Source organism: Tympanuchus pallidicinctus, unplaced genomic scaffold (assembly GCF_026119805.1).
Source record: "Tympanuchus pallidicinctus isolate F22 unplaced genomic scaffold, pur_lepc_1.0 scaffold10, whole genome shotgun sequence".
NCBI lineage: Eukaryota > Metazoa > Chordata > Aves > Galliformes > Phasianidae > Tympanuchus > Tympanuchus pallidicinctus.
In genome coordinates this window covers 13,704,079-13,730,694 of record NW_026294619.1, presented here as the reverse complement: position 1 = coordinate 13,730,694, position 26,616 = coordinate 13,704,079, and the positions used below count along the sequence as shown (strand labels likewise).

General features: G+C 41.3%; 1 protein-coding gene across 3 annotated transcripts in view; it reads left to right on the top strand.

The window, feature by feature from the left end:
- HTR1F (5-hydroxytryptamine receptor 1F) overlaps positions 1-10,020 on the top strand; it is a 114,227-nt gene extending 104,207 nt beyond the window's left edge. For 2 of the 3 annotated variants that reach the window (XM_052703857.1, XM_052703865.1), the window contains exons 4-5: positions 1,803-1,935; positions 5,294-10,020. In XM_052703857.1, the coding sequence (XP_052559817.1) occupies positions 5,332-6,432 (1,101 nt within the window). In that variant the 5' untranslated portion in view covers positions 1,803-1,935; positions 5,294-5,331 and the 3' untranslated portion in view covers positions 6,433-10,020. Of the gene's footprint in view, positions 1-1,802; positions 1,936-4,058; positions 4,211-5,293 lie in introns of all 3 variants that reach the window. The other variant, XM_052703871.1, reaches the window with a different exon arrangement.
- The last annotated feature ends 16,596 nt before the right edge of the window (positions 10,021-26,616 follow it).

Here is a 26,616-nt window from a genome sequence, read left to right as displayed (position 1 = left end):
TTTGACAGGCCTTTAGTAGACCTTTTTCCTCAAAGCTGAAGCCCTTCTTATAATAGACTTTCAGAGGTAGGTGTATCTATTAGAAAGGATTTTTACTTACAGCTGTGCCTGCATGTGTTTTCAGAGGGCTGTCAAACAACACTTGGTCCTTAAGCATACGGATGAGTGGGAAGTGGGAGAAACAAGGCTGCATTTTATCACCATACAAAGGAAGTAATGCTACCTCTCGACCTCTTTGCTCCAACACAGCTTTATCATTCCTGCAGGTTTCAAGTCCTTGTCCAAAGGGCAGTGATTTGAAACATACACAAAGCAATTCTGTACTGTCTGTTTACTTTTTTATATTATATATATGTAATATATATAATATATATATAATATTTATATTATACTTCTGTATAATTCTGTACTTTGTGGTATAAATTTAGTTGATAAACACGAAAGCAAGTCACTCCTGCACAGTACAAAATTAGCTGTACAAATTGCAGAGATGGGTGAATAATCACTTTGATTCATTGTCAAAGCAAACAGGAAAAAAAAAACCTCAAAACTTGAAACAAAATTTAAAAAATATTTGCAATACTTGCTTTTTCTTTCTCTTCCAGCTCTATGGAGGAAAAAATTTTAAACATCCTTTCCTAATACAGAAAATTTTTGGTTAAAAAGAAGATTTCAGACTGTAAAACACAAACTAAACTAAAGATCTGGAGGGTCCAAGCTTAGATCCTGACCACCCACACAAGGGGATATGTACTTGTACGGATGGGGTGCCAATCACAGGTACACAGGATTGGTCTGTGCAGGGTTACCACAGAGACCATTCCACTCACACAGGGGGATGGGATGCCAACACACAACTTTGTTTCTCACAGACACTTATTCGCACAGCACCCATAGGCACTGCTTTCCAGGACAACTACACCCAGACCACTGTCCTGAGAGGTCTAAACTGTGGATTCTGATCAGCCTCAAACTGGAAGGGGATCTGAGTTTTGTGATCCAATGAACTACAGAGATGAATCACTGCTATCTCCCCTGGCAATATTAAGAATGTCTGAATGTTTTCCTTTCTCCACTCAAAATGTTCAAATTCAAAACAAGTTCACTGTCCATTTACCCAACAACTGAAACCACATTTGGGAGGCATTCTTACTGCTTTATATAAGCAATCTTGTCATGCTGTGAACTCTGCCATTCTCGCTGCTCCTCCTTCCTGTCTCTCAGAGTGCTGGCTAGGGGACTGTCTTCCCCTTGCTCTTTCCTTCCCCATCCTCTTCAGTTAGATTAAAATAGATGGCAGAGGGATACAAAATAAAGAGCAAACACAGATGAGTGACTAATTTTCTGAAAGGAGCCAAGAAAAAAAAAAAAAAATGCACAGCAACAAACCCTCAACTTCATCATTAGAAGCACCAGCAAGGAATGCATAATTACTTTCTGAACATCATTCTTCCATATAAGTAAATGCAGAGGTTGCTACAGACTTGACGACAGTAAGTAGGGAAGGTGTCCCCTGAGCACAAGCAAGTTGACAAGCAGCGATGGAGTATGCTGCAACCCAACAGATCTAAGCAGAGAACATGGCAAATGAAGAAAGGAGAGCATCATAGACTAACCCCCCCACAACACAGCAGCCCTGCTGACCATGCAGGTTTTACTGAGCACTGTACTCAGTCACCAGGCGGAGCTGAAAGACAGCTCTGGTGGTACCTCTGCAGGAACTACCCCTGGAACAGAAGTCCCCTGATCTCCTGTTGTCTGGGTTTATCACACTCAGGACTGAAGTATCTGGTGTTTTGCAGGCTGGAAAACACAGAGTGTCTGGTAATGCTGGCGGGGTAGCACAGGAAGAACCACAGCCTTCTGCAGGGAGACGTGCCAAAGGAACCACAGCCAGCACGCCGAATTCATGTGGCGTCAGTAGGAAACATGAAGGTGAGTTGATTACATCAGGGAGGTGAGGACAGGAGCTATTTTTGCACTCTGCCAGTTTGCCAGAGGTTAACAACTTCACACTGCTTCTCACAATGCTCTAACAGTACCCAGCATCACAAGGCAAGTTCTCCTTCCCTAGCAGCATGAGCAATCCCTCGGATTCTGCATTTCAGCTGCTTCAGAGGAAGGAGAACCTTCCACCTCTCGATTTTGCTCCAAGTGCAAAATAACATGGCAGTAGAGACATCTGAAGTGGTAACTTTCTGGGCTAAGCCTGTCAGAGTTTGTCATTTTAACCATTTGGAACTATTTCTGTTGGCTGAAAGAATTTGAAGCACTGCCCAAAAATTAAAGGCAAGCATCATCTTTGTAGCACCTGACTGAAAACATACTGCAGTGTATCATTTTACAACACAGGGACTTTTAGATTGGTAACATGACTAAGAAAAGCATGTTCACTACATAACTGTGCCTTGCATTCAAGGCATAGAAATGGACCTTTTTATTTATTTATTTACTTATTTTACCATTCTGTAACAAATCAAAGTCTCTGTGTTCAGGCAATAAATGGATTTGTGCATTTCTAAGCTGGAAGCACGTATTCTCTAGGACTCTGAAATTTGTTTCCTTCATGTGTTATATTGATATTCATGGCATGCTTCAAAGCATATCTATTTGCCCAGGCTGCTCCTGAGAGGGTGCTTGTTAGGCAGAATTCTGTATTATCTTCAGTTGTTATTAGCTCAATTGATTTATCTATAATTTTGCAGTAATTTATGGTATGTGTTTCTAGAAATAGGTCTGTTGTGACCTTCTGTGATAAATAACTTCAGTTAACAGAGACTTGAACTGCAAAACCATTTTATGAGTTATTCCTCCGCCCCCAGTACATTTCAGATCCAGAATGTGCTCAGTCCCATAGAGCCATGCTCCTTGGTATGCACACAGTGAATGCTCCAGGCACCAGCTTCTGGGGTTCTGAAGGTCCTAACACTCCACACAGGAAAAGGGTGTACTTCCAGATGGCTACCTTTACAAAGCAGGTTACATCCTGTAAACAGAAGAGCCCAGCACAAATATCTATAAAACAGCAGCAATGAATACTTGGGTGGCAGTCTTCAATTCTGTTGAGGGTCCATGCTATCAGCCTGAATGAAATCAGAACACACTCACTAACAATCTAACAGAGAGAACCACATGGCAAGTAAGAGCACTGCTGTCACTGTACTTACAAAGAGCCTCCAAATCTTCGCACTACTAAGGAAACCTACTTATTCCTACACACCATTTCTGTGAACACACTATTTTCCTTACTCTGTATTATCAGACTGAATAATCTTTCAAAAACTGTTAATCAGCTTTCATTATAAATTCCATTCTTAATTGCTTTTTGCTTGCTTGCAATGAAAACTAATATTTAAAGAGCCAGAAATTTATATAATAATTAACAGTAATGAGTAACTGTTCTGAAATATGATCAACTGCTGGATATCAACAGAAGACTTAGTTTTTCCCAACAACAGCCTTTTTTTTTTTTTTTAAACAAGCAGGAAGATGAAGTTGTTTTTTTTTTAGCAGAGGTTGAACATTCACTAGATAATACTATATCTGCCTGTTCCTTCACTGGAAGGCAGCTATCTATGGACAAAAATATCTGCAACCTAGCAATTACTGTGAATTCAGAAGGTTTTAAGGTGACACTGACATGACAAAAGATATATTTTTATGCATGTGATGTATATTGCAATTTCAAAAACAGGGGCATGGAGAGAGAAAAAGAGCACGTGCATGCTGTAATCAGCTCATGTACAGGACAAGATTCTGCTCAGTGTTTGTACATAACACAAAATAAAATGTATTTCCTGTCCTTGTCCTTCCATACAGTTAAGGGTTGGGGTCAAGCAACGATAAAAACCTTTGTAAGTAGCCCAGCAGCACATTAAGCTTTGTCCTGGTTAGAATATCAAACAAAATTCAACCAAAGAACTAAAGGTTATTTACAGTATATGAGTTTTTTAAAGCCATTTCAGCACAATACAAAAAGGCTGCAGTTATGCTAATGAGGCCCCTTTTTCCTGGGGGGGGGGAGAAGTCACCTATTTAGTTTTTTCCTCTTCTTGTAGCACCCAGTGCAACAGAAGCACAACTCACTCACTATACTCCAGAATTGGACAGAGGAAATGTCACCAAGGGGTTTGTCCAGTAGAGGTTCCATCCATAAGAAACTGCACACCAGAACTCACGAGAGTATGAAACCCAACCTGATCTTCCTCCCGTGAGTTACAAGTTCTAGTCCAAAAAAGTTAGGAACTCCTACTTCAGTTCCTACTACAGAGTGCTCAGAAATCCTTTTTTGATGAGAACATAGGGTAAAACAGCACATTCCCAGAACATAATCTGGAGTTCATCTTATCAGTATTTCCCTGCCTTTTACTTTCTGCAGAGCCATGCAGGGGCTGTACTGTTTCCATAGAGATAGCCACTACAAAAACAGCCAGCATTCAAGTTCTGGGCAGTTTACTATGGCAGCAGCCACAGAAAAGCAAAACTTGAGGTAAAGTAATGACATTCTTAGGAGTCTAATCAACATATATTTCAGTTAGACAGTAAGTCATTCATCTGAAACTTGAAGACATATTCAGCTGTTGCTGTTTAATTTTAGGGCTGCACGAGAAAATAGAAATTTTCAACACATAATTGTTCTATTTCCTACTTGTACTACAATTTTTCACTTTTCTGTTTCCTCTTGAAAACAATGTCCCAGGTGAAAGAGTCTTTGCTTCTCTATACAAGTCACATACTGATAGGAAAAAGCTAATTGATATAGAGAGAATTATTTCACTATCTTTCTGTGAATTAAGGTTTTCAATGGTGTTTACATTGCTTAGCAGTGTAGACTGCACTAGCCTAGAAGCAACATTAGTACTTACCTTAGGATGAGACTGCCCATGTTTAATCAGTTTCAAGAACCCACTACAATTTATCTGGAGTAAGCAATTAGCAGGAGGCCTGACTCTGCAACCTGGGGGCTTCACTGATGTCAGTGTCTTGCTTTAAGGACAGACACAGTTGTCCCCTACAGTGATTTGCATCACCCCGCAGGGCAGTGCCATCTCAGGACCACTGCATTCTTCTCTCCCCTGTCTTTCAAATGTGACATTCACTTTAGCATGACCAAGGACAAAGAAGAGGCAGAGCATCATCCCACATAGCAGTAGCCAAGAACATCACTGTCTGGAGCTAGAATCATTTCTAACAATAAGTTTGAGTTTCCTGTAAGCTTGGAGCCTATAATCTTTTAAGATGACAAATTCAAGATTCTCTGCAAACTGAAGACACGTTTTTACTTTTTCAACAGGTAACTTCTACTGGTAAAGATCACCTTTAAAAGGGAACATGGATTTAATAAACTCAACAGAACAAAACAGTACATCAGAAGAACTATTCAAGTGGGTGACATCCAAGATTCTCATTTCCATTACCCTGTCTGTGCTTGCGCTAATGACAACAGCCATCAATTCTCTGGTGATGACTGCAATAATTGTGACAAGAAAACTCCACCACCCCGCCAACTATTTGATCTGCTCTCTCGCAGTGACTGATTTCCTTGTGGCAGTCCTAGTGATGCCCTTCAGCATTGTCTACATTGTAAAGGAGACTTGGATCATGGGGCAAGTAGTGTGTGACATTTGGCTGAGTGTGGACATTACGTGTTGCACATGTTCCATCCTGCATCTCTCTGCCATTGCTTTGGATCGTTACAGAGCAATCACAGATGCTGTGGAATACGCACGGAAAAGGACACCAAAGCATGCTGGTATCATGATTGCAGTGGTATGGATCATATCCATTTTTATCTCCATGCCGCCTTTGTTTTGGAGGCACCAGACAACCAGCAGGGATGATGAATGCATCATCAAACATGACCACATTGTTTCCACCATTTACTCTACATTTGGCGCCTTCTATATCCCCCTGGCCTTGATTCTGATCCTTTATTACAAGATATACAAGGCAGCAAAGACCTTTCACAGAAGAAGTGTCAGCAGGATAGTCAGGGAGGAGGTAAATGGACAAGTCCTTTTGGATGCAGGTGAGAGAAGCACCAAATTGACTTCAATGCCCAGCACAATGGAGAAGACATCAGATCCACTGGTGGACTGTGATAAAATCAACGTCAGCATACGAAGCCCCAGATCTGAATCTAAGCATGAGAAGTCTTGGAAAAAACAGAGAATCTCTAGTACAAGAGAACGAAAGGCAGCAACTACTCTGGGTCTGATCCTGGGAGCTTTTGTGATCTGCTGGCTCCCTTTTTTTGTAAAAGAAGTAGTTGTGAACACCTGTGAAAGATGTCACATTTCAGAAGACATGTCTAATTTCCTAGCATGGCTGGGATATATTAATTCCCTTATTAACCCTCTAATCTACACAATCTTTAATGAAGATTTCAAGAAAGCCTTCCAGAAGCTTGTGCGGTGTAGGCAATATCTTTAAGAGCTTTTGTTCATATAAGCAAAACATACTCATTGCTTTTTTTAACGTGTATAAATTTATATAACTGAGAACACATTTGTTGTAATTGAGGAAAAGCACCAAGACTCTGCATTCACATTATGACTCTTTTATATAAGTAGCACTGGGAGCACAAATTGCCCAAGTTTTAAAGAGATGGATCTTCCAGGATTGGTTTTGCTCTGAAGAAAGAGGTAGCATATATTCATTGAGACCCTGACCGTGCTGGCATTTGCAGAGCTGCTTAGTTTGAAGCATATAGGTATTACATTAAATATGAAGGAAATACACACTCTTGAAGTAGATAAAAGAAACAAATTTTAAAAAAGAAGAAAAAAAAAAAAGCAACCGTAAGTGACTGATGAAGTTTTAAGTAAACGACAAACAGATACTGGTCCCTGCTATCAGTAAAATGGAAAATACAACTTCATAGGCCTGCAGCACAGAGCCAAGATATTTTGAACAAAGGGTGGCAGCCTTAAATATTCCTAGCATTGTGCTATATTGACTAGCTGAGTTCTGCTCCAGCCCTGCTCTTCCCCAGGACTTTCATGTGTTATGCCCTTGCAATGCCCCAGTAGTAGGCAAGACACTTTCACAGCCCAGTTGTTCATAGTGAGCCAATATTATGTGCCTTCTGCCATTGCATTCAAGACACACATTACATTCAAGACACACATAGCCATAGCCCCAAGAGAATGGTATGGTAGTCAGTGTACCTTCAGTGATTAGGGTTTCAGAGCCTGGTGCTCTGGGACTCCGTTTCGGTAGGGTCTATGGTAAAAAGCTACTGGTTGTCCTTCTACTGTTGGTAGAAACATGAGATAATCCCTGCTCATGATTTCATCTCCATCTCACATGCCTGTCCAGGCGCAACTCCTCTATATTTCTGAGTACCAAACTTATCTACACAGTTTGTGCCAGGGCTCCCATATCACTGTTGATGGTGGCTGGCTTACTGAGGTTTGCTTTAGAGCCACCAAATGAAGTTTCAGCTCAGCACATGCTCCTCCACCCCCAGAAGCATAATGTCCCCCACGTCTTTTCTCAACTCTGCCTCAAGCACTAAGGCTGTGCGCCTTCTCCCCAGTCATGTTAGGAAGCAGATTCCAACCACAGTTTAGGCAGCATGGGTCTCCAGAAAAGCCTCTGCAGCCCTTCTTCAGAAAGGGCAGGGAAGCGATCTCAGTCTGTGGTACACACCTGGGGAGGGATCCCGTACTTGGAGGATGCCTCCAAAACCCCACTTCTCCCAAAGCTTCTGGCCCTGGTCCCCGGTCCCAGAAAAGCTGAAAAGACCTTGTGTGCACTCCAGCTTGTATTTTTCCCCCAAGATACAAGCTGCCACAACAGCTGTCAAAGGTGTTTCATGAAAGATGATAAGGTTAGAGACCTGAGAAATTGAACTAATTTGTTTCTGTCACTTGAAATTTACTGTATTCTGCTTTCACATCAAGATCCAAATGAGATATTATTCACAAGTACCAGAAACCATGCGTTTGTTTTACTGTTGATTTTAACCCCTCTATGAAGCTAGTGGAAAGCTTGCTTGTCACATCATAGCTCTAGTAGCTCTAGTGCAGCAGAAGCACAGCTAAATTTTGAAGGCATTAGGATGCGGCAGCATGTAATTTGGCTTGTATGCCGCATAAAATAATGCATTTGATAACTCTGCAGTCAGAGTACAGCTGCAGCAGTCCCTGTGACCTCAGAGATGGCTATATTATGCTGAAAGAAAATAACTGTGTTCAGGATCAGCTGTGCTCTGCTGTCTCCAGAAAGCCACAGAACTCAGCTTCATCAAAGGATTACCAGATTAGCAGAAGGCCGCAAGGAAAACCACAGTGAAACGTTTAAGTTTGAAGTACTGCATCCCTTGTTTTTTAAGTACTAACTCTGGATATTTAAAACCAAGGCTTCCTGTCCCCCTGCTCTTCCCTATAAATCTGCTGGAGGGTAGAGTGTACTATTTTTCTCTTACACGCAAGATGTTTGACAATGTCTTGTGAAAACAAATTGGAAGAAAAAACAAGGATTGCTTTTGAGGAGAAAAGGTACTGAAGATACTCATAATAGATAAGGCTCAGAGAATAGAAATGTATGTAGATAAATAGAAAATAGCTCTCATTTATGCACTGTCAACAACACCATACTCTGAAACTAATTAAGCTGCTAAATATTTCTCAAAATACAGGGTGAGTTTTCTTTGTAACCTTCTCACTGAGCTCTATGCACTCATCCTTCAAAACCCCAGTGGTGGAAGATGCAACTACAAGAAACCTAAGCAAGCAAGCAGGTAGTTATCTCATTAAAAGCACTTACAGATTGTGGACTATCATTTCTTGGTGTCTGAAACTTCCATGGTGACAAACACTGACTCCATTACACATCCCCACACAGTACCATTTCATCTTTAGCATCTATCTGTGCATGTGATATGCTATGAAAACCTCTAATTTTCTCCTTCAAGACACACAATAGCTAAGGTTTCTGCTGGATGCAGATTTTCCTTCCCCAAAAGATACACAGGCACCAACTGGAGCTCAGCATTGAATTAAAAAAGCAAGAGAAAGACTGCAAGATTTTATGCACTGGAATTAAGACTTATTTTTTACAATTAGCTCTTTACCCTGTAGGAGTTCAGTCCTCCAAATAGAAAAAGGAAAAAAAAAAAAAAAAAGAAAAAGGAAAAAAAAGTCTGCTTTCTTAACTCTATTTTTCAGAAGAGAGCATATGTATTGGAGGAAAGGGTTTTCCATCTACCTCTGCCTTGGACAAAGCTCCCTGGACCTCTATCGCTGCAGCAGCTGCCCTCCTACTTGCTGCTTACTGCCCAACTGCCCATCCATTTAGATTGCTTCAAACTCTTGGAGAACGGGACTTGGAGCAGCTGACCTATTCCCACTTCATCTTTCACAGAGGATGATTCCAGAAGTAGCTATGAAGGCTACATCCAATTCAGGTAGACACTTTTACTAACAGTAAGAAATTAAGTACACCTCATTTTCCTGTGCTTAGTCCTTCTCCTTGCCTCCCTACCAAATGGTGTCCTTTTCTCTTGAGGATAGCACATTCCTACAGAAGGACTGGGGTATGAATACACTTTTGTTTTCATGACGCAGTCACACTTGTTAATGCATGACTGTACCACCCAGAAACACCCACCTCATCCAAATGTGCTTTTGGCAATCACCGCCTTCAGCTGGTGTCTAATTGTTCTTAGCGTTAGGGAGGCACACAGAAATAAGTATCTGCCAAATTATTTTCTCCAGTAGTTACAAACTCAGCACATTACTTCCAGGCAAGCACACATTCCTACTTGGCCTTTGTATTTCAGATTCCTTTGCAAAAGGAAACAGAAAATCACCCCTGTAGCTACAGTAAAGGGAGGGCTTTTTAGAGCTCTGCAGATCAAAGAAAAAAAGGCTGCAGGAAAAGCAGGAAGAAACCCTTGTAGCAGACCTGTAAAGACTGAGCATAAATCTAATGCTTGCAAGCATTTCAGAGCCACAAGAAGTGAGATTTACCTACTGTTTTCTCTCCTATTCCTCTTCTGAAAAGTGCTGATACACTACAGGGACAGTACTACCAATATCAGAACTTAAAAATACCAGCAATATGTTGCTATCTCCCCTCCCATGCACAATCCTGAAATTAATTAAGCAGAATTTTTCTTAAGGATTTTCTATTTGTCTTCTGAAGAGCTTAATTTCTAATTTGTTGTCTAATTTGAAGAATAAACCTTTAAAATAAAAATAAACATTTCTATGACCTAGGGCTTCTGGATACCATTTAGTAAATAAATAGATAAGTAAATAGATCAAAACCTTGGTGATACAGAGCTTGGCTAAGACAATAAAGACTACAGAGTACAGAACAGGCAGAAGTCAGCAGCATTGGCATAAACAGTTAAGTTTACCAATTCAATCCAGCACAGCCCTTCAAGTGTCAAAACCCTCTCACAGCAGACAGCAATGACTGAAAGAAACCTTATATCCTCAGGAAATTGCTGAACTCTAAATTTTCTAAAATCCACTTCTTTACTTCATGTTGAGTTGTTGACTTGGTTGGGGCAGAGTAAAAAGGCAAGGAAAGTGTTTATTGAACTGCTATTTCTTTATACACTGGTAGTTCAAATCAATGGAATCCACTCTTCAAGTTACATGTTTATTTGAACTTCAGTTTTGAAGGTATGAATTCCTGTGAAACAGACATTACACAGCACTAACAAAGTTAACATCCCTTTCCATTTTAAAATGAGACAGATCCTACAAATGCACATCACTTTCTCTTGCTAAATTAAATCTTTTCCTGTTCTCCCCATACACTCACTGATTTGAATTTCAGAGCAGTATATTATAGTTTGTGTTTAAAAGACGAAAAACAAATTTAATGCCAAAGTGCTAACTACAAAGGTGAAGCTAGAAAAGTGATTAATTTCCTTGCTTTCAGTTTGGATCACGAGTGGTAGTAGACATTTAATGCAATAGCTAGTTCTCTGCTGGCAGCACTCCAAGATGCAAAAGCTGTGTCTAATTTGTATGACAGCAAGCGTCTGCTAAGCAACTCACTTTCGGCTAAGCCCAGTTTTCTGCATTTCGCAGTACAAAGCTGCCTAAAATCCAGATCCAGAGCCATGAAATGAGAAATCACTCCGTTTGCACACCTACCTTTTCTAAAATGATAGTCACTGGGAGATAACTCTTCCCAAACCCTTACCATTAACCAGCAGGGGCAAAGCTGTGTCTTTTATCCACAACAAAAACAGCCAGAAGCTTTCACCTCTGTTTCCTTTTTGGGAGATAGCCAAAAGGCAGCCTGACCAGACTGAGGACCAGGTGGGCTCAATGCAGACCAGCACTGCTGCCCCACCACGTGCAAAATGAGCTCTCTTCAAGGAGAATGCCACCAATAACAAACTTACACAGCACTAGCTAGTAACAAAAAGAAGAGCAGTCCAGTATTTGGCCTGTCTTCACTGGCAAGGGAAGTCCAGCTTGGTATTAATGGCCTTTTCAGTCAGCTGATCAGTTCCTGCCGCTTATTTTCTACCCTAACATAGCTGGGCTCTGTCAGCTGTCCTGGCACGATTTGTAAGACAGTGCTGAATCAATCGTGATCAGTGCAGGGCTTGCATGCCCTCTAATCATAAAGCTCCTCTCTCAAGGTCAGGTTTCAGCTTGGGTAAATGCAAAGAGATAGGTATTTAAGATAACAAAAATTCAAGGCAAGGATTTGGTGTAGATTTTTCTTCCACAACTACTTTGACAGCAAGTAAACTGAACCCAAACTAGTGAAACTAGTGTTCCAAACAAGTGACATATATATATAACAAGTAAGCATGACCTTAATTTTCACAGACATGAGTTATGTTACTATTAGACTGTTTCTAACATTATTTATTGTCAGTCTTTTTTGTTAATTTCATCAGTTTTTCCCAACTTATTTTCAAAGTGCAGAAGAAATACTAATTCACTACTTATCTGCAGTAAATAGGTAGGTCTTTTCACAGTTTTACAGGTAGAAAAGCAGAAGTCAAGAGAAGTAGGCATTCAGCACTTTTCACTACGTGAAGTCCAAGAGTGCAAAAGATTCCCAGTCTACTGCTAGAATCACAGAATGGTCAAAGCTGGAACAAACATCTGGAACGTGCTTCCCAACACCATGTCTAGATAGCTTTTGAGTATCTGTAAGGATGGAGAACTCCGTAACATCTCTGTGACACCTATGCCAACGTTCAATCACTCTCATAGTGAAAAACACACTTCCTGATATTCATATGGAAGATCATGTGCTTTAATTTATGCCCACTGCTTCTCATCCTGCCACTGGACACCACTGAAAACAGCCTACCTGGCTTTGTCTCCTTTATACCAGCCCTTCAAGCATTTATATACACGTCTATGGTCCCTGAGCCTTCCCTTCACTAGGCTGAAGAGTCCCAGTTCTTCAGGCCTTTCTTAATACCAGAGATTCCTTAATCACCTTGTAGTCTTTCACTTTCCTTTACGTCCCTGTGTCTCTTGTACTGGGGTGCACAGAAATGGACTCAAGTGCTCTGGGTGTGGCATCACCACCACAGGGGAAGGATCACTCCTTCCAATTGCTGGCAACACTACTTCTAATGCAGCCCAGAAGCCTGTTGATCTTTGCAGCAAGTACATTGCTGGCTCATGTTTAGCTTGATGTTCATGAGGATCCCCAGGGCCTTTTCTACAAAGCTGCATTTCACATGCTTATTCCCAAGCAAACAATGGAATACATTGGAAACAAGGGTTGTTCCATCATAGGAGCGGAACTTCAGGATTCCTTTTGTTGAACTGTGTACTGGCCTGACAAAAGAAAACAAGATATATGGATCAAAGCAAATCAAAAAAGGGGAAGGAGTAGGAGAACAGGAGAAGACAGACTGAGCAGTTCTCTCCCCCACAGTGCCAGGGGACCCTGAAACAAATTTGCTTGAGATGAGCTCAAGCACAATTCATTATGAAGCTGCCTGACACGTCCCATGAGCTGAGCACAGCATAGTAGAATTATATAAGGGCTTGGGTTGAAAAGGACCTCAAAGATCATCTAGTTTCAGCACCCCTGCCATGGGAAGGGTTGCCAACCACAAGACCAGGTTGCCCAGAGCCACATCCAGCCTGGCCTAGAATGCATCCAGGAATGGGGCATCCACAACCTCTCTGGGCAACCTGTTTCAGTGCGTCACCATCCTCTACGTGAAAAACTTCCTCATCACACAGAATCACACACAGAATGGCCCGGGTTGGAAGAGACCTCAAGGATCATGAATTTCCAACCTCCCTGCCACATGCAGGGCCACCAACCTCTACATTTAATACTAGATCAGGCTGCCCAGGGCCCCATCTAGTCTAGGCTTGAACACCTCCAGGGACAGGGCATCCACAACCTCTCTGGGCAGCCTGTTCCAGCACCTCACCACTCTCTTTGTAAAGACCTTTCCCCTGGCATCCAACCTAAATCTTCCCTCCTTCAACTTAAAACCATTTTCCCCTTGTTCTGCCGTTATCTACCCTTTCAAAGAGTTGACTCCCCTCTTGTTTGTAGGCTCCTTTTAGGTACTGAAAAGCTGCAATGAGGTCACCCCACAGCCTTCTTTTCTCCAGGCTGAACAAGGCCAGCTCCCTCAGCCTGTCTTCATAAGGGAGGTGCTCCAGTCCCCTGATCATCTTTGTGGCTCTCCTCTGGACCCTCTCCAACAGTTCTCTGTCTTTCTAGTACTGGGAGCTCCAGACCTGAACACAGTACTCCAGATGAGGCCTCACTAGAGCAGGGTAGAGGGGACAGTCACCTTCCTGTTCCCGCTGGCCACTCCTCTTCCATTTGCTTTCCAAGTTGCAAGGGCACACTGCTGGCTCATGTTAAGTTTTTCATCCATCAGGTTCGCCGGGTCCTCTGCAGGGCTGCTCCCAAGGACTGCTCCTTCCAGTCTGCATTGATGCGTGGGATTCCTCCAGCCCAAGAACAAAATCTTGCTCTTTGCTGTGTTGAACTTTATCAGGTTCACCTGGACCCACCTTTCAAGCCTGTTGAGGTCCCTCTGAATGTCACTCCTTCCTTCCACCATGTCAACCGCACCACTCAGCTTGGTGTCATCAGCAAACTTGCTGAGGGTGCACTCGATTCCGTCATCGATGTCACTGATAAAGATGTTAAAGAGCACTGGTCCCAAGACAGACCCCTGGGGGATGCTGCTCATTACCAGCCTCCACCTGGGCATAGAGCCATTGATCATCACCCTCTGTCTGCGGCCTTTCAACCAGTTTCTTACCCTTCGAGTGGTCCACCCATCGAATCCACATCCATCCAATTTGGAGATAAGGATGTGGTGGAAGAGCATGTCAAAGGCCTTGCTCAAGTCCAGGTAAATGACATTGGTCGCCTTACACTTGTCCAGCAATGCCGTCACTACATCATAGAAGGTCATAAGATTTGTTAAGCATGACCTTCCCCTGGTGAAGCCATGTGGCTGTCTTGGATCACACACTCATTCCTCATGTGATCAAGCATGTCATCCAGAATGATATGTTCCATGATCTTCCCAGGTACAGAAGTGAGACTCACCACCCTGTAGTTCCTGGGGTCCTCCTTGCTCCCTTTCTTGTAAATGGGAGTGACGTGACCCTTCCCCAATCATCCAGGACCTCAGCTGAGCCACATGAGCTTTTCAAATATGATGAATAAGCAGCTTGGCAGCCACCTCAGCCAACTCCTTCAGAACCCTGGGATGCACGCCATCCGACCCCTTAGACTTCTACACATTCAGTCTCGTGAGGCTGTCTTGGACTTGCTCTGCCCTTACAGTGGGGGGATTTACCACCCCAGCCCCTCCTAGAAGTTTAGGGACACAGGGCTCAGGGACACGAGAAGTACTGGAATCCTGGCCACCAGTGAAGACTGAGGCAAAGAATTCATTCAGTACCTCAGCCTTCTCTTCGTCCGTTGAAGCCAGTTCTCCTTTTACATTTACCAAAGGTGGTACATTCTTTTTGTCCTGTCTCTTCTGGCCAACGTACCTATAGAATGTCTTCCTATTGTTTTTCACATCCCTCTCCAAGGTCAGTTCTGTCTGCACCGTGGCTTTCCTGTTCCATGTCTACAAGTCCAAACAGCATCCCTGTATTCTTCCCAGGTGATACACCCTTGTTTCCAGACCTTGTATGTACCTTTCTTTGCCCTCAGTGTGCCCAGCAGGTCCTTGCCAAGCCATGTCAGTGTCCTACCTTCTGTGCTCCTCTGCTTTCTTATTCAGAGGGATGGAGAGCTCTTGTGCTCTCAGGAAGGCATCCTTGAAGTGTAGCCAGCTCTCCTCAACATCTTTGTCTTTATGGACAGCATCCCAGGGGATCTTGGCCAGCAATCCATTGAACAGCTTAAAGTTCACTCTTCCAAAGTTCAGGGTCCTGACTCTTTGCCAGACCTACATTCTTCAAGATCACGAAATCTAATACCTAACCTAAATCTCCCCTGTCCTAGTTTAAATCCATTCCCCCTTGTCCTATCACTATCAGCACACAGCACGAGAGTTCTTACTGGGTCAGTACATATCTGAGCGCACAGGAGTGAAGGCTCAAAATTCAGTGTGACAATACTAGTCAGCATTAGGCACATACAACCAGTGAGACTGGAGAACTGCAAGTACTGGGATTTTAAAAGCCACAGTCAGCAGAGAAAAAAAAAACTGAGTATGATCAAAGCACATATTTTCAAATCTTACCTATGTTTCAACATTGTCGTCTATCCCATCCCTCTCAAAAGTCACCTAGAGGAAAGAAAGAGTGCTAAACAGAGACCCACCCCTTGCTTTAGACCTAGCCAGTGATATTTGCTCAGCTTGCTTTCTGTACCCCAAGCACAAGATATATAAAGTCAAGCCACTACCATAATTCCCACCTCTCCTTAGTGCACGCCAGTCCTCCCCACTCCTTGCCAGCCTGGCTTTCACCTGCTCCAGCTCACTGAGAATAGAGTGAAAGCCCCTTGTAACCAATTTATTCTACTGCTTCTCTTTCCTCCCTGGTCAGAGAATAACAGAAAATGGCTAAAATACCCTCCAAGTTCTAAACCTACAAACAAGCCAGGAAAATGGAGTACAGTGAAGCAACCTAATTCAAGAGAAAATAAAAGAAGGAATGCTTATCTGAACTATCCCTTCTAGTCACCTCACTACATAACCTGGCTGTTCTCCCCATAACACAGTGCCCACCACAAATGAAGGATGAAGTTGCTTTCAGAGGAAATTTTGGCTTATTTTATATTACTTGACAAAAGAGCTCACTTAGGGATGCTTCAGGAGCATGAGAATAAATAACGGTACCCATTCTGCCTTTCCTTTTCTTCTGCTGTACCTGGAACAGTGAAAGAGGTGTATTATTGATGAACGCGCTGGCAAGGAAGAAGAGCAGGTGAAATAACTGTCAAAGAGAAGGAGAAAAACTTGAGCAGCAGAGCAGATTCGGCATAACCCCAAACCCGAAGCTCTGCCACTACTGCGAGCAGAGCAGCATCCACCAGGCTGTCACTACAACCGATTCATCCGGGCCGGGCCGGGCCGGGCAGCTGCCATTTCCCGGGCGGGCGGTTCCCCCTAGCGGTCCTGGGGCGCGCCGCACTGCCCGAGCCGCTGCTCCTGAGGAGCATCGGAGGGGCCCAGGGGTGATTTTTGGGATAGTAACCCAAGAGTAAACACCGAGCACACAGCTGGGAGAAGGGAAAAGAGATTAATGCAACTTTCCATAGGGTTAATGCACACTTCGGTGGCAGAAGATTTCAGGGCACAAGAGGCACTAGAGTTTCCTAAGAAGGAGAAAGGGATGTGACATTTCCTCCCCCTCACTGATGCTGCAAGATTGAAATAATTTGTGCCTCTGTAACATTTTGTTAGCTGAGGCAGGCTCCACGCTGTTTAAGTTTGACTAGGCTAGAGAGTTCAGCAACTTCTCTGAGACCTCCCAGGCAAAGGTCAGCTATTTGAAATGGGCTGCAGAAACATCGACCCTGTTTGAAAATGTACATGAGAAATATAGATCACCAGAGATCAGCTCCCCCAGTGAATTCTAATAATATAGAATCATAAAGATCGGAAAAGGCCTCTAAGGTCACCCAGTCCAACCACTGACCCTTCCTCACCATGCCCACTACCAAGTCCCTCAGTGCCACAGCCACATGGTTCTTTAACACCTCCAGGGGTGGTGACTCTATCAGCTCCCTGGGCAGCCTGCGCTGCTGCCTCACCACTCAGAAGAAATGTTTCCTAGTATCCCACCTGAAGCTCCCCTAGCACAACGTGAGACCATTCCCTCTCATCCAGTCACTGTTACACGAGCGAGTGAACCTAGAAGCATTTATGCCTTTCACTTGAAGCTTGAATTTTTACTTTTTATTTTTAAATATAGGCAGCACACGAGTCGCTTGAGCTGCTTTGCAAAGTGAAAATGAAAGATGGCAGATTTTCTGACTTCTTTGCTTCTGTCAATATCCCTTCTCTTTTTTTTTTTTTTTTCCGTCCCATATGTTCTCTTCTACTGTCACAGACGAAAAAAAAAAAAAAAAAAAAAAAAAAAAAAAAAAAAAAAGTCACCAGATCTAGAATTTTTTTTCTTCTTCAAAGTTTTGTTGAATTTTAAGGATAAACAAATAAATAAATCATTCACAGAAAATGTGAGACCAGTTAGCATTACCTATGCTGCAGGTCCAAGCAAATAACACAATGGCAGTTTGAACTCATCTTGTTCCCTTCTGCTGCAGGATGTATCACTCTGTTGAAGGAACTGAGACTCAGGTAGTTACAAATATCCAGACATCCTCAGAGGAGCTAGCTCTACCCAGCTAAAAGCTCACATTTCCATACGATTTAGGAAGCTACACAGAATTAACTGTTGCAATCAGCAGGGATATAAGGTGGTGCAAACCCCATCCAATTCAGTAGCCATGGAAAATGTAGGTCAGATTGTTTTTGCAAAGTTGTGCTTCTCACAGTATTTAACATTAGTTTGATGCAGAAATATCACAGGGACTCTTTCTACCTGCAGCATTTCACCATATAATTAGCAAATACAAAGTAAACTCTTCCTTTTTCCCTTGCCCCAACATATTTCTTTCTGTCACTAGATGACATACACAGATATTCTAGTGGAGGAGGTTTTCTCACTCAAAAGTATCTCCAGGAGTTTCATTGCTGGAACAGGCAAGAAGATCAAATGATATCAGCAACATTGTAGGAGATCACAGATACAAAATAATCTCTCTACATTAACAAGGTATCTGTCATAACCCCTGAGCTAAAGCAAATTAAGTTAGATGAGACCTTCCCCAGGGCCCAGAAAATAAAGTGAAGACTGATGGTGAAACAGACAGCTGACATGGCTTGCAGCACACCCAAAAGGGGTGAAATCCACTCTCTAGCACCTAGAAATTTGCCCACCTTGCCAACAGGTCTCTTTCTATACAAATGAGCTCATGCCTCCTCTGCCTGCGGCTGCATAAACACAAGGCAGGGACATGTCAGCCCATGGCAATGAGCTAGCCCTCAAATTCACAGGGCTGAGGTCATTGCAAGGAACAAAAGGCAAGCTCACACACAGAGCCAGGGAAGCTGCCAGACCTTTTATCTCTGCAATGTGTCAATGTTAATGCAAGTGTTGTCTACTATAAAGGCTGCTGTCATTAAGCTGTGTTAAGGTACAGGCAATCCTGAGCCTCATGAGGGCTTTTTGGTGCAAGGAAAATTCCCCCCTGACCAATTAGTATAGTTTTCCTTTTGCTTAGCATTATGCTGCTGGAACAACAGAGCAGCCCAGCATGAATATGCTCCAGAAGGCTCTGGTCTTTGTAACCAGGAAGAGAATTTGCTACAGCATCCATTGCCTTCTCTGTGCTGTTCACAGACCTGGGATGTTCAGAGAGTTAGTTCATCAATTCTGTTATTTTGTTTGCTGGTTAATCCTATGGGATCTATACTGAAGTAAATCATCACTGCTGGGTACTTTACAGAAACCAGCAGTCTGCTTGTATTAAAGGAAAGTGTCAGCATTTTCCGCACAAATCATTTCAACATTTCTCTGCTTGTCTCAACCAGCCATGAGTCCAAGCTGCAGGATAGAGTATGACTTCTTTGCAGTTAGTGTCATTTGCTCACTGAGTACATCCATAAATAAAAAAAAAAATCAGTAGAGCATTGTCCAAATCCCATTCTGATCCAACTCTGGAATCTCCAGAAACTGCATGGATCTGACAACTATGCCTTCCAAATCTTCCCTACAAAATAGTTTGGAAGTTCTGTAACTGAAAGTTTGCACTCATCCAACATTAATCCAGCTGTCCTTGCCTTGCATCACATCTTCACTCTGAAGCTGAACAGAATTTTATGGCATTGCCTTTGTCGAATCCATGGAGATATTGCCAAATGTTGACTTTAGCCTAGTGAGTTAGATTTCCTCTAAGATCTCTTCAGGTGGTGGAAAGAAAGAGGTTCTTTGAGAGATGGGTTCAGAATAACTATAACAGGCTGCAGACATTAGCTGCAGTATCTGAATGTTATCTTCCTTGTCACATCCTAGGCAGACAGAACAGACTTCAAATAGTCCTTAAGCATACCTGTCAGGATTTGGAAGAAGACTGCTACATGGACCCTGTATCCTCTACTTATTCTTTTAATAGTCTCTGGGGAAAAAAAATAAAAATAAAAACACAGCAACCTGTCAAGATTAATGCAATGAAGGAAACTCCCAGCAACTGAAGTCAGATGTTTACATTCACCTTTAGCTTGTTTCTTCTGTCTGAGAAAAACATAGACCCTGCAGAACACTGGATATAGTCTGATTTTACTAATCTCTGCAGACAGACAATCAAAATGAGGTATTTTATTGCCATAAGTTAAGGAAGCTTTATTTAAGAGGAAGTACCTTCCCATAATACTACAGCTAACTTACTCTATGCATTTACTTTAGCTTCACTTTGACAGCATACGGTTTTAAAATAAGTAGCATAATCTGAGATGTACCACAAAGAACCTAACCCAACATAAAGCTAAGCTATGCCAACTCCTGGTGTCCCCAGAAATGATAACATTCCTGTTAACTACAGAAGGTTAGAAGGTTATCCAACGTTTTGGCATAGTATAAAAACACAGCTTGTTCTGAATTTTTTTTCTTACAGTATCCTGCTCTTCTAGGCTACCCAGTTATCTAGATGTTTACCATCCAAAATCATAAATGTAGAAAGCTAGATTTGGGTTTAAGACTATCTTCAATTCACCATTTAAGAAGGGTTGTAGATTGCTTAATGCAGCTATAACAAAAAGAGGGAAAACATCTGCCAGTCCATTCATTTTGTGAACAGCAGTGATATCAAAAAAGAAGCATCTAAGCACACTCCTGATGAAATACCTTTAATATAACTTCTTATCTGCAAGAAGGAAAAATCTAGTCATTAAGTTTGAAGGCAGAAGAGCAGAGATTTAAATCCCTTACCTGACAGCTGAAATGGAAGGAAAGATGATGTTAAGGCAGAGCTATTTGCATCATCTCTTCAGGAGAAGGAGGCCTCAATTGTGTGAGGGGAGGGTGAAGAGGACCACCTAGAATCATTTGGAAGGGGTGGTGCCTGGCTTTTATGTTTTTATTTTCCATGATTCAACAGAATTATAGCAATCTGCCTCAATCTCTGTGTCTTTCCTTGACATCTCCGTGGCAGGAAGACATGGATTTTGCTATGATTAATCATTGGCGTCTCATTCCTCTGCAGATAGCCTGTGTTTAATAAAACCTGGAAATCAACAGTTCAAGGCTAATTGCCAAGTAGAATCCAGCTGGCAGGTGAACACAGGATAACACAGCTGTGATAGATAACTTTCCTAGAATCACCCTGAGACAACAAAGTTTTACTGTCCTCACCATAACCTCTAATGTGGACAACAGTGGGCCAAGCCTCTGTGTTTGATTACAGTCTTAAAAATTTTCCTTCCTTTCAGAAACTCCAGCTAGCCAGACATGGGGGTTCCTGGCAAACTACTCTTAGCTCTTGCAGCCTGACTGCTTCTGATGATGCATAAACATATTGGATCTTGCACAAAGCAGCACATACTATGTCTCTCCTAGCCTATCCAAGCATTTAGGAGCATATTTCTGTTTCCTCCTTTCACAAAGGTACCACTCATTGGTGGTGGATTCTCCTTACCGTAGTATTTTTGTCTCCTTACACTTGTTAACATCTGCATCTTCACTGCTTTGCTCAGAGAGGTTTTACAAACCATGGAAGAGACTGAGACTGAAGCCTGGGTACTATTTGCAATCACTGCCCACATTTTTGTTTGTGATTTTGCAGAGGTGCCAAAAGAGCAAAGCTAATAATCTGGATTTTTTTTTTTCCAAACATAAATCAGTAAAGTACAAGAATAAAGATGTTAGACTGACCCCAGAAGATTAAAGAGTACTCCCAGAGAAAATGAGAACAAAACAAGAAGAATCTAGTGATAAGCCAGCCATTAATCTGAATGACAACACTGTCAGTCAGCAGTTTTCTCTGTCTGGTGGCTATTGTGTCCAGAGGTAACTGGGGAATACCTTCCTTCCAGGCTGCTTCTGTCTGAAATTCAGACAGAATCCAACAGTATTAGTCAGTGCCTACTCTGCATAGGACTTATGACTGTGGAGAATCAATGCAGTGTGCAATTTCCTTGCTGATCTTCTCATCTTGTTCTCTAAGTTAGATAAATGTATCACAATGCCCAGGACATAGTAATCTAGCCACAAAACTCAAGCAGCATAGAAGCAGTTTATTCAGTACTATATTTCCTATTTAGACAGACTAAAGCAAACTCATCCCACTCATTTCACAGATGCGTAGCTTTTCTGAAGCCTTTCTCAATATTAGAGCTGAAAATATCTTTATATTAGTAAAAACAAGGCTTGAGGCAGCAGCAAGGCTCAGATCATTAACCAACCATTAACTAATGTTATTAGTTAACTATAACTAATGTTATTGGTATCCTTACCTCACAAGCTCAAAGAGGACACCGTAACTTGGTAGAATTATTTAGAATGATCCAGTCTGAAACATCCAGAGTTTAGAGGTAGTTTTTTTGCTATTTCTTTTGAGATGTGATGCTTACCACAATGCCACTAGCCTAGTATCTTGCCTCTTTGTTATCTTTTACAGTGATTAAAACAATGCATTTCCAGGAAAAGAAAAGTTATATCATCCCCAGAGAAAGAGAATTAAAGCAGAGAGAAAGAGAGACAAATTTCTAGCCTGAGACCATAAAACAGCAAAGAATTAAACACAAAAATCCTCATTTACTTTGACATCATTTTATTACTTCTTTAGGTTTCACTACAATATTTCCAAAAATGTGTAAAATGCTGAAATCAGAAAACAAGCAGGGATGCTCCTTCAACATAAAAATGGGGTCTAGAGTAAAGATTTTCTGTAAGAATACAAAAATATTTATTATTTTAGTCATCATTTTAAACCTTATTGTTCAAAACTGTGACTAAGGCTTCAGAAAACAGTAAATTATTTATTTGAATTTACCACTGATTACTGTGCTGTCCACATCCACTGAGTTTTCAAGTATTTCTTTAGGACAAGAGACATCACATTTCCTCTATAGTCACAAAGGAGACCAAATACAGAAACTAGGTCTCAGACAGCTGGGGTTTTAAGGAAAAAGAGAACACTAAACAAAAGTATCAAATGCTTTACGAATGATAAGTGAGAATCAGCAATACTGTAGTCAGCTTGTGTTGTCAGAGACACTGGAAAGTGAAAAATGACTGAGAGAAAGGAACTTTGTATGAAGCCAGTAGGAAAAATGATGAGCGCAACTGTAGAAGCCCAGAATCAAATCTCCACTCTGTCCATTCAAAATTAGGCTGAGATAGCTCCCCAAGCTATCCCTTGATATCTTGAGGAATAGAGTTGATCCTCCAGATATGGGTCAAGCAAGAGCAACTGCATGCTGGCCAACTGCTGTCACACCTTCGGAGCCAGTGTTGTTTGATCTAGATAAAGTAGCCACAGGATTTAAGGAGGGGCACATCCTCCTGAGACGGGTGGGATCCTTTGGTATGTTTATCCTCATTAGTAAGGAGGGGACAGAAATTCAGTGAAAATCTACTTGTTTGTTCCCCTTGCCTCAAAAGAGAGCTTTGAGAACCTGCTGAATGCTCTGATGTGAAATCATTACACAAGCTAGCAATGAGGCTGAGCTGATAGTTAGTTTCCTAACACTTGCCATTGCAGGACTTTGTTGGTGTCATTTTCTAAGCTTTTCACTGCTCTGGCTGACCCTTCCTGCCCTGGGCAGCTGTCTTCAGGCCAAAATGATGCTCGAGCTGAAAAGTTGGCCCAGCCTGGCCAACCTCACCAGGTGTTCAAAAGAAATTTGAACCAAAATGTTCTCATTGTTAAAGAAAAATATCCAAACACTTATCTAGAATGGTTCTTGCCCTCCACATACAGTTTTGCTACTTACTAGCTAGTGATGGTGTGTGACCCAAAATACAAACACCACAGTGTCCCCTGAGTCTCCTAAACTATAGGAATGTGATGAGGGATTCAGAGTTGAGGTCTGTTCCCACCCCATGAGGGACAGTCCATGTACAGCTTTACTTGCGCACCTCAGGAGGGCTTTCTGCTCAGCATTTGAAGGTATTTTGTAAGAGCAGCCTGCTGACAATTTCCATTTTATCCCTGAGCTTCTTGATGTCTAAGACAATCTCTTTGTCAGCTTAATATTTTTCTTTATCCTTGGGGAGTCTCTGTGCATTCCTAGCATCTATTTCAAGAGAATTTGCTTTCATTTCCAGAGCTGGCTGGGCATATCACTTCTTTTGCAAAGAAAAGTCTCCAGCAGGTCTACACATTTAATACCAAAAAAATTCCAGGCTTCAGTTAAAATGAAGTCTTACTCCTAGTGACTTCACCATTTAGTTCCCTCATCATGTATGGTTCTCCCTATTTGAAGTAAGAATAAGTCACAGACCTGCATTCCAACTCACATAAATTAAATCAATCTCATGTGATCACCTTGGGTATTTCCTACAACCACCTTATCTATACTGTTGGTGTTAGTCACAGAGACAAACTTCTGAGTAGCAGCACTCTCAGTTGGTTTGCTGACTGCTCAGTTAAATATACCTTTAAATTTTCATACCAGTGACATGGTCTATTTTTGCTAATGGTTTTTAGTCTCAGTGACTGAGAAGTTAAAATTTCCTGTGACACAAATCTCAGGAGTATTTCTCTCTTTAGTAACATTAAAGAATTATTTGTTCATTTCCAAATTCAACTTTCCAGTCTATCCCAGGAGGACCTCTTTTAGCATCCTTTCCTAAAACAATTTTGGTCGTGACTAATCTACTTTATTCATATTATCACTGTTTGGTTTTTTTTATATATAATTTCTTAGTGTGAACCCACTCCTCCACTGCCTTTAAATCACTATTACTTTAATTTCTGCACAGCACATTTCCAACATGATTGTTCCTTGTCATATAATAATCACTGCTGCTCCATCTGGATGAAGTCAATGTCATATTCAGTTTCATGCTTGGCACATCACCTGTGATCCAATTCCCTGGTGTGAATACACACGCATGTCTGCGCGTTCCCCTCCATGTAAGACAAAATAATTTGACTATTGCCAACTTGACTACAACTGTCAACAGCATTTCTCATTTCTTCTCCTTCTCATTGGCTCAGAGCAAATTCAGTCACATTCCACTAGGTCTAAGTTCTCCATTGTTTGCACTGTCTATCTGATAATGCCTCTAAATAAAACGTTTGCTGAGTGTGAGCTTGTGAGCTCCCAGTGATGGGACTAGTGTCTTGTCATTGTAGCTACTAGATGCAGTCTAAGCGATTGCTTTTTGCTTCTTCTTTTTTTCTTTCTTTTTTTTTTTTTTTTTGGAAGATATGCTAATTCACAATTTGCACTTACACACGACGTTTTTTTAGCTGCAAGCTGTTATTGCAAGCAATAGTAGTAGAAATTCTATGCCAGTTTACTTTCTTTAAATATCAAGTAAGTCAAATGAGACTCATGCATTTGCAAATAATTGTACAGATGTATGACATCATACTCCTTGTTATCTGAAGAAAATACACAGGTTAGCTGGCACCAGTGCCTACACATGGTCATGGCTCCTTTGTTTTCTGGATGAAAAATCCAAGGTAGCAGGTTACCAAAAGATTCAGTCTGTATTGTTTCTTCTAAGACATAAAGAAGTCTTTGAAGAACATACTCATTACGGTCCTGTTATTTTCCACATGTATCCTTTGTGTAATAAGAGAGAGAGAAAGAGGAACTCCAGTCGCATTTTGCTTATTTGGCAAGCCATATTTGAATTATGTGATTTTCTGAGAATGTGCTAGAGGGACGATGACAGCTGTAGCTAAGAACTAAGAATGTTATGCATTTAGAAAATCATTTTTTCCATGCCGTAGCATAATCTTTACGTTTTCTTCTTCCCTCTTCTGTGCCCTACCCCAACCTGTTTCCTATATCAAAATTAAAACAATGATATCAATAGCACCAACAAACTGCTGAAGCTGGTCATAGACGGCCAGTAATGACTACCAGCTGTTATTATTGTTTTCTGCCTTACATCAGAACAGGAGAGGGGATTAAAATACAGAAAGGAAAAAAAATCCATTAGTTTGAGATGCACTCTACAATCACTATGAGATAGGATTTCCATGTGTGTATCAGCAATTCACATTCTTTTACCTAAAGAAGGAAATGATATGTAAGCAGTATTGTAATAGAAGAAAAAGACTGGAATTTTGAGTTCACATGCACACACAAAAGACATTTCAAGTTACTATTTCTGCATAAACATTGCATTTTCTCCCTCACTTGTCTGTCTAATAAGGTCTTTCATAATATTTGCATGTAATGAAATGTTCTGTTGATGGGAAATCATTAAGAAAGTAAGCACTTTCCATGAGCCAAGGAGTTGTTCTTCATGCCTTTGTGTTGTGACTGATAGGAAAAACTGGAATAGCATCAGTATGTGCCAACCCATGCTTATTTAGAAGTAAAAGGAAGTGCAATTAAAAGGCACAGAAGGATCCTCATACCTGAGAACTCCTCCAACAACAAGAAGACAAAGACCATTCAAAGCACACACTTCAGTAGACTTTGGTGCTGCATTAGGGTTCCAAAAAGGTTTCACAAGCCCAGTATATGAACATGGAAATTATCAATCAATCAGTATTTTTCTTCTACTTGAGGCAGGGAGATGAGAAGAAATAAATAACTTGGTTAGACTGTTTTCAAGCAAGGAGATCACCTGCATTTTTTTTTTATTTTTATTTTTTTTTTACAAACCAGGCTGTAATCTTGGCTTCTAAGAAAATGGGCCCCAAAATAATTTGAGATAAATATTTGCATATTTACATATTTATTTCAAAATGAATTTTAGAAAATTTCCCATTGCTATTTCTCATTTCCACGTTAAGTATAAATTCAGATTGGCTTTATTCTACCATTATCAATAGAAAGTATAATTGAAAATAAACACTTTTTTTTTATAAAAAAAAAAAAAAGGTTGAAAAATACCAGATTTTCATCTGCCACATGTAACTATCTACCTAGAACAAAACTCTTATTCCTGTATTTCTTTCAGATAGATCATC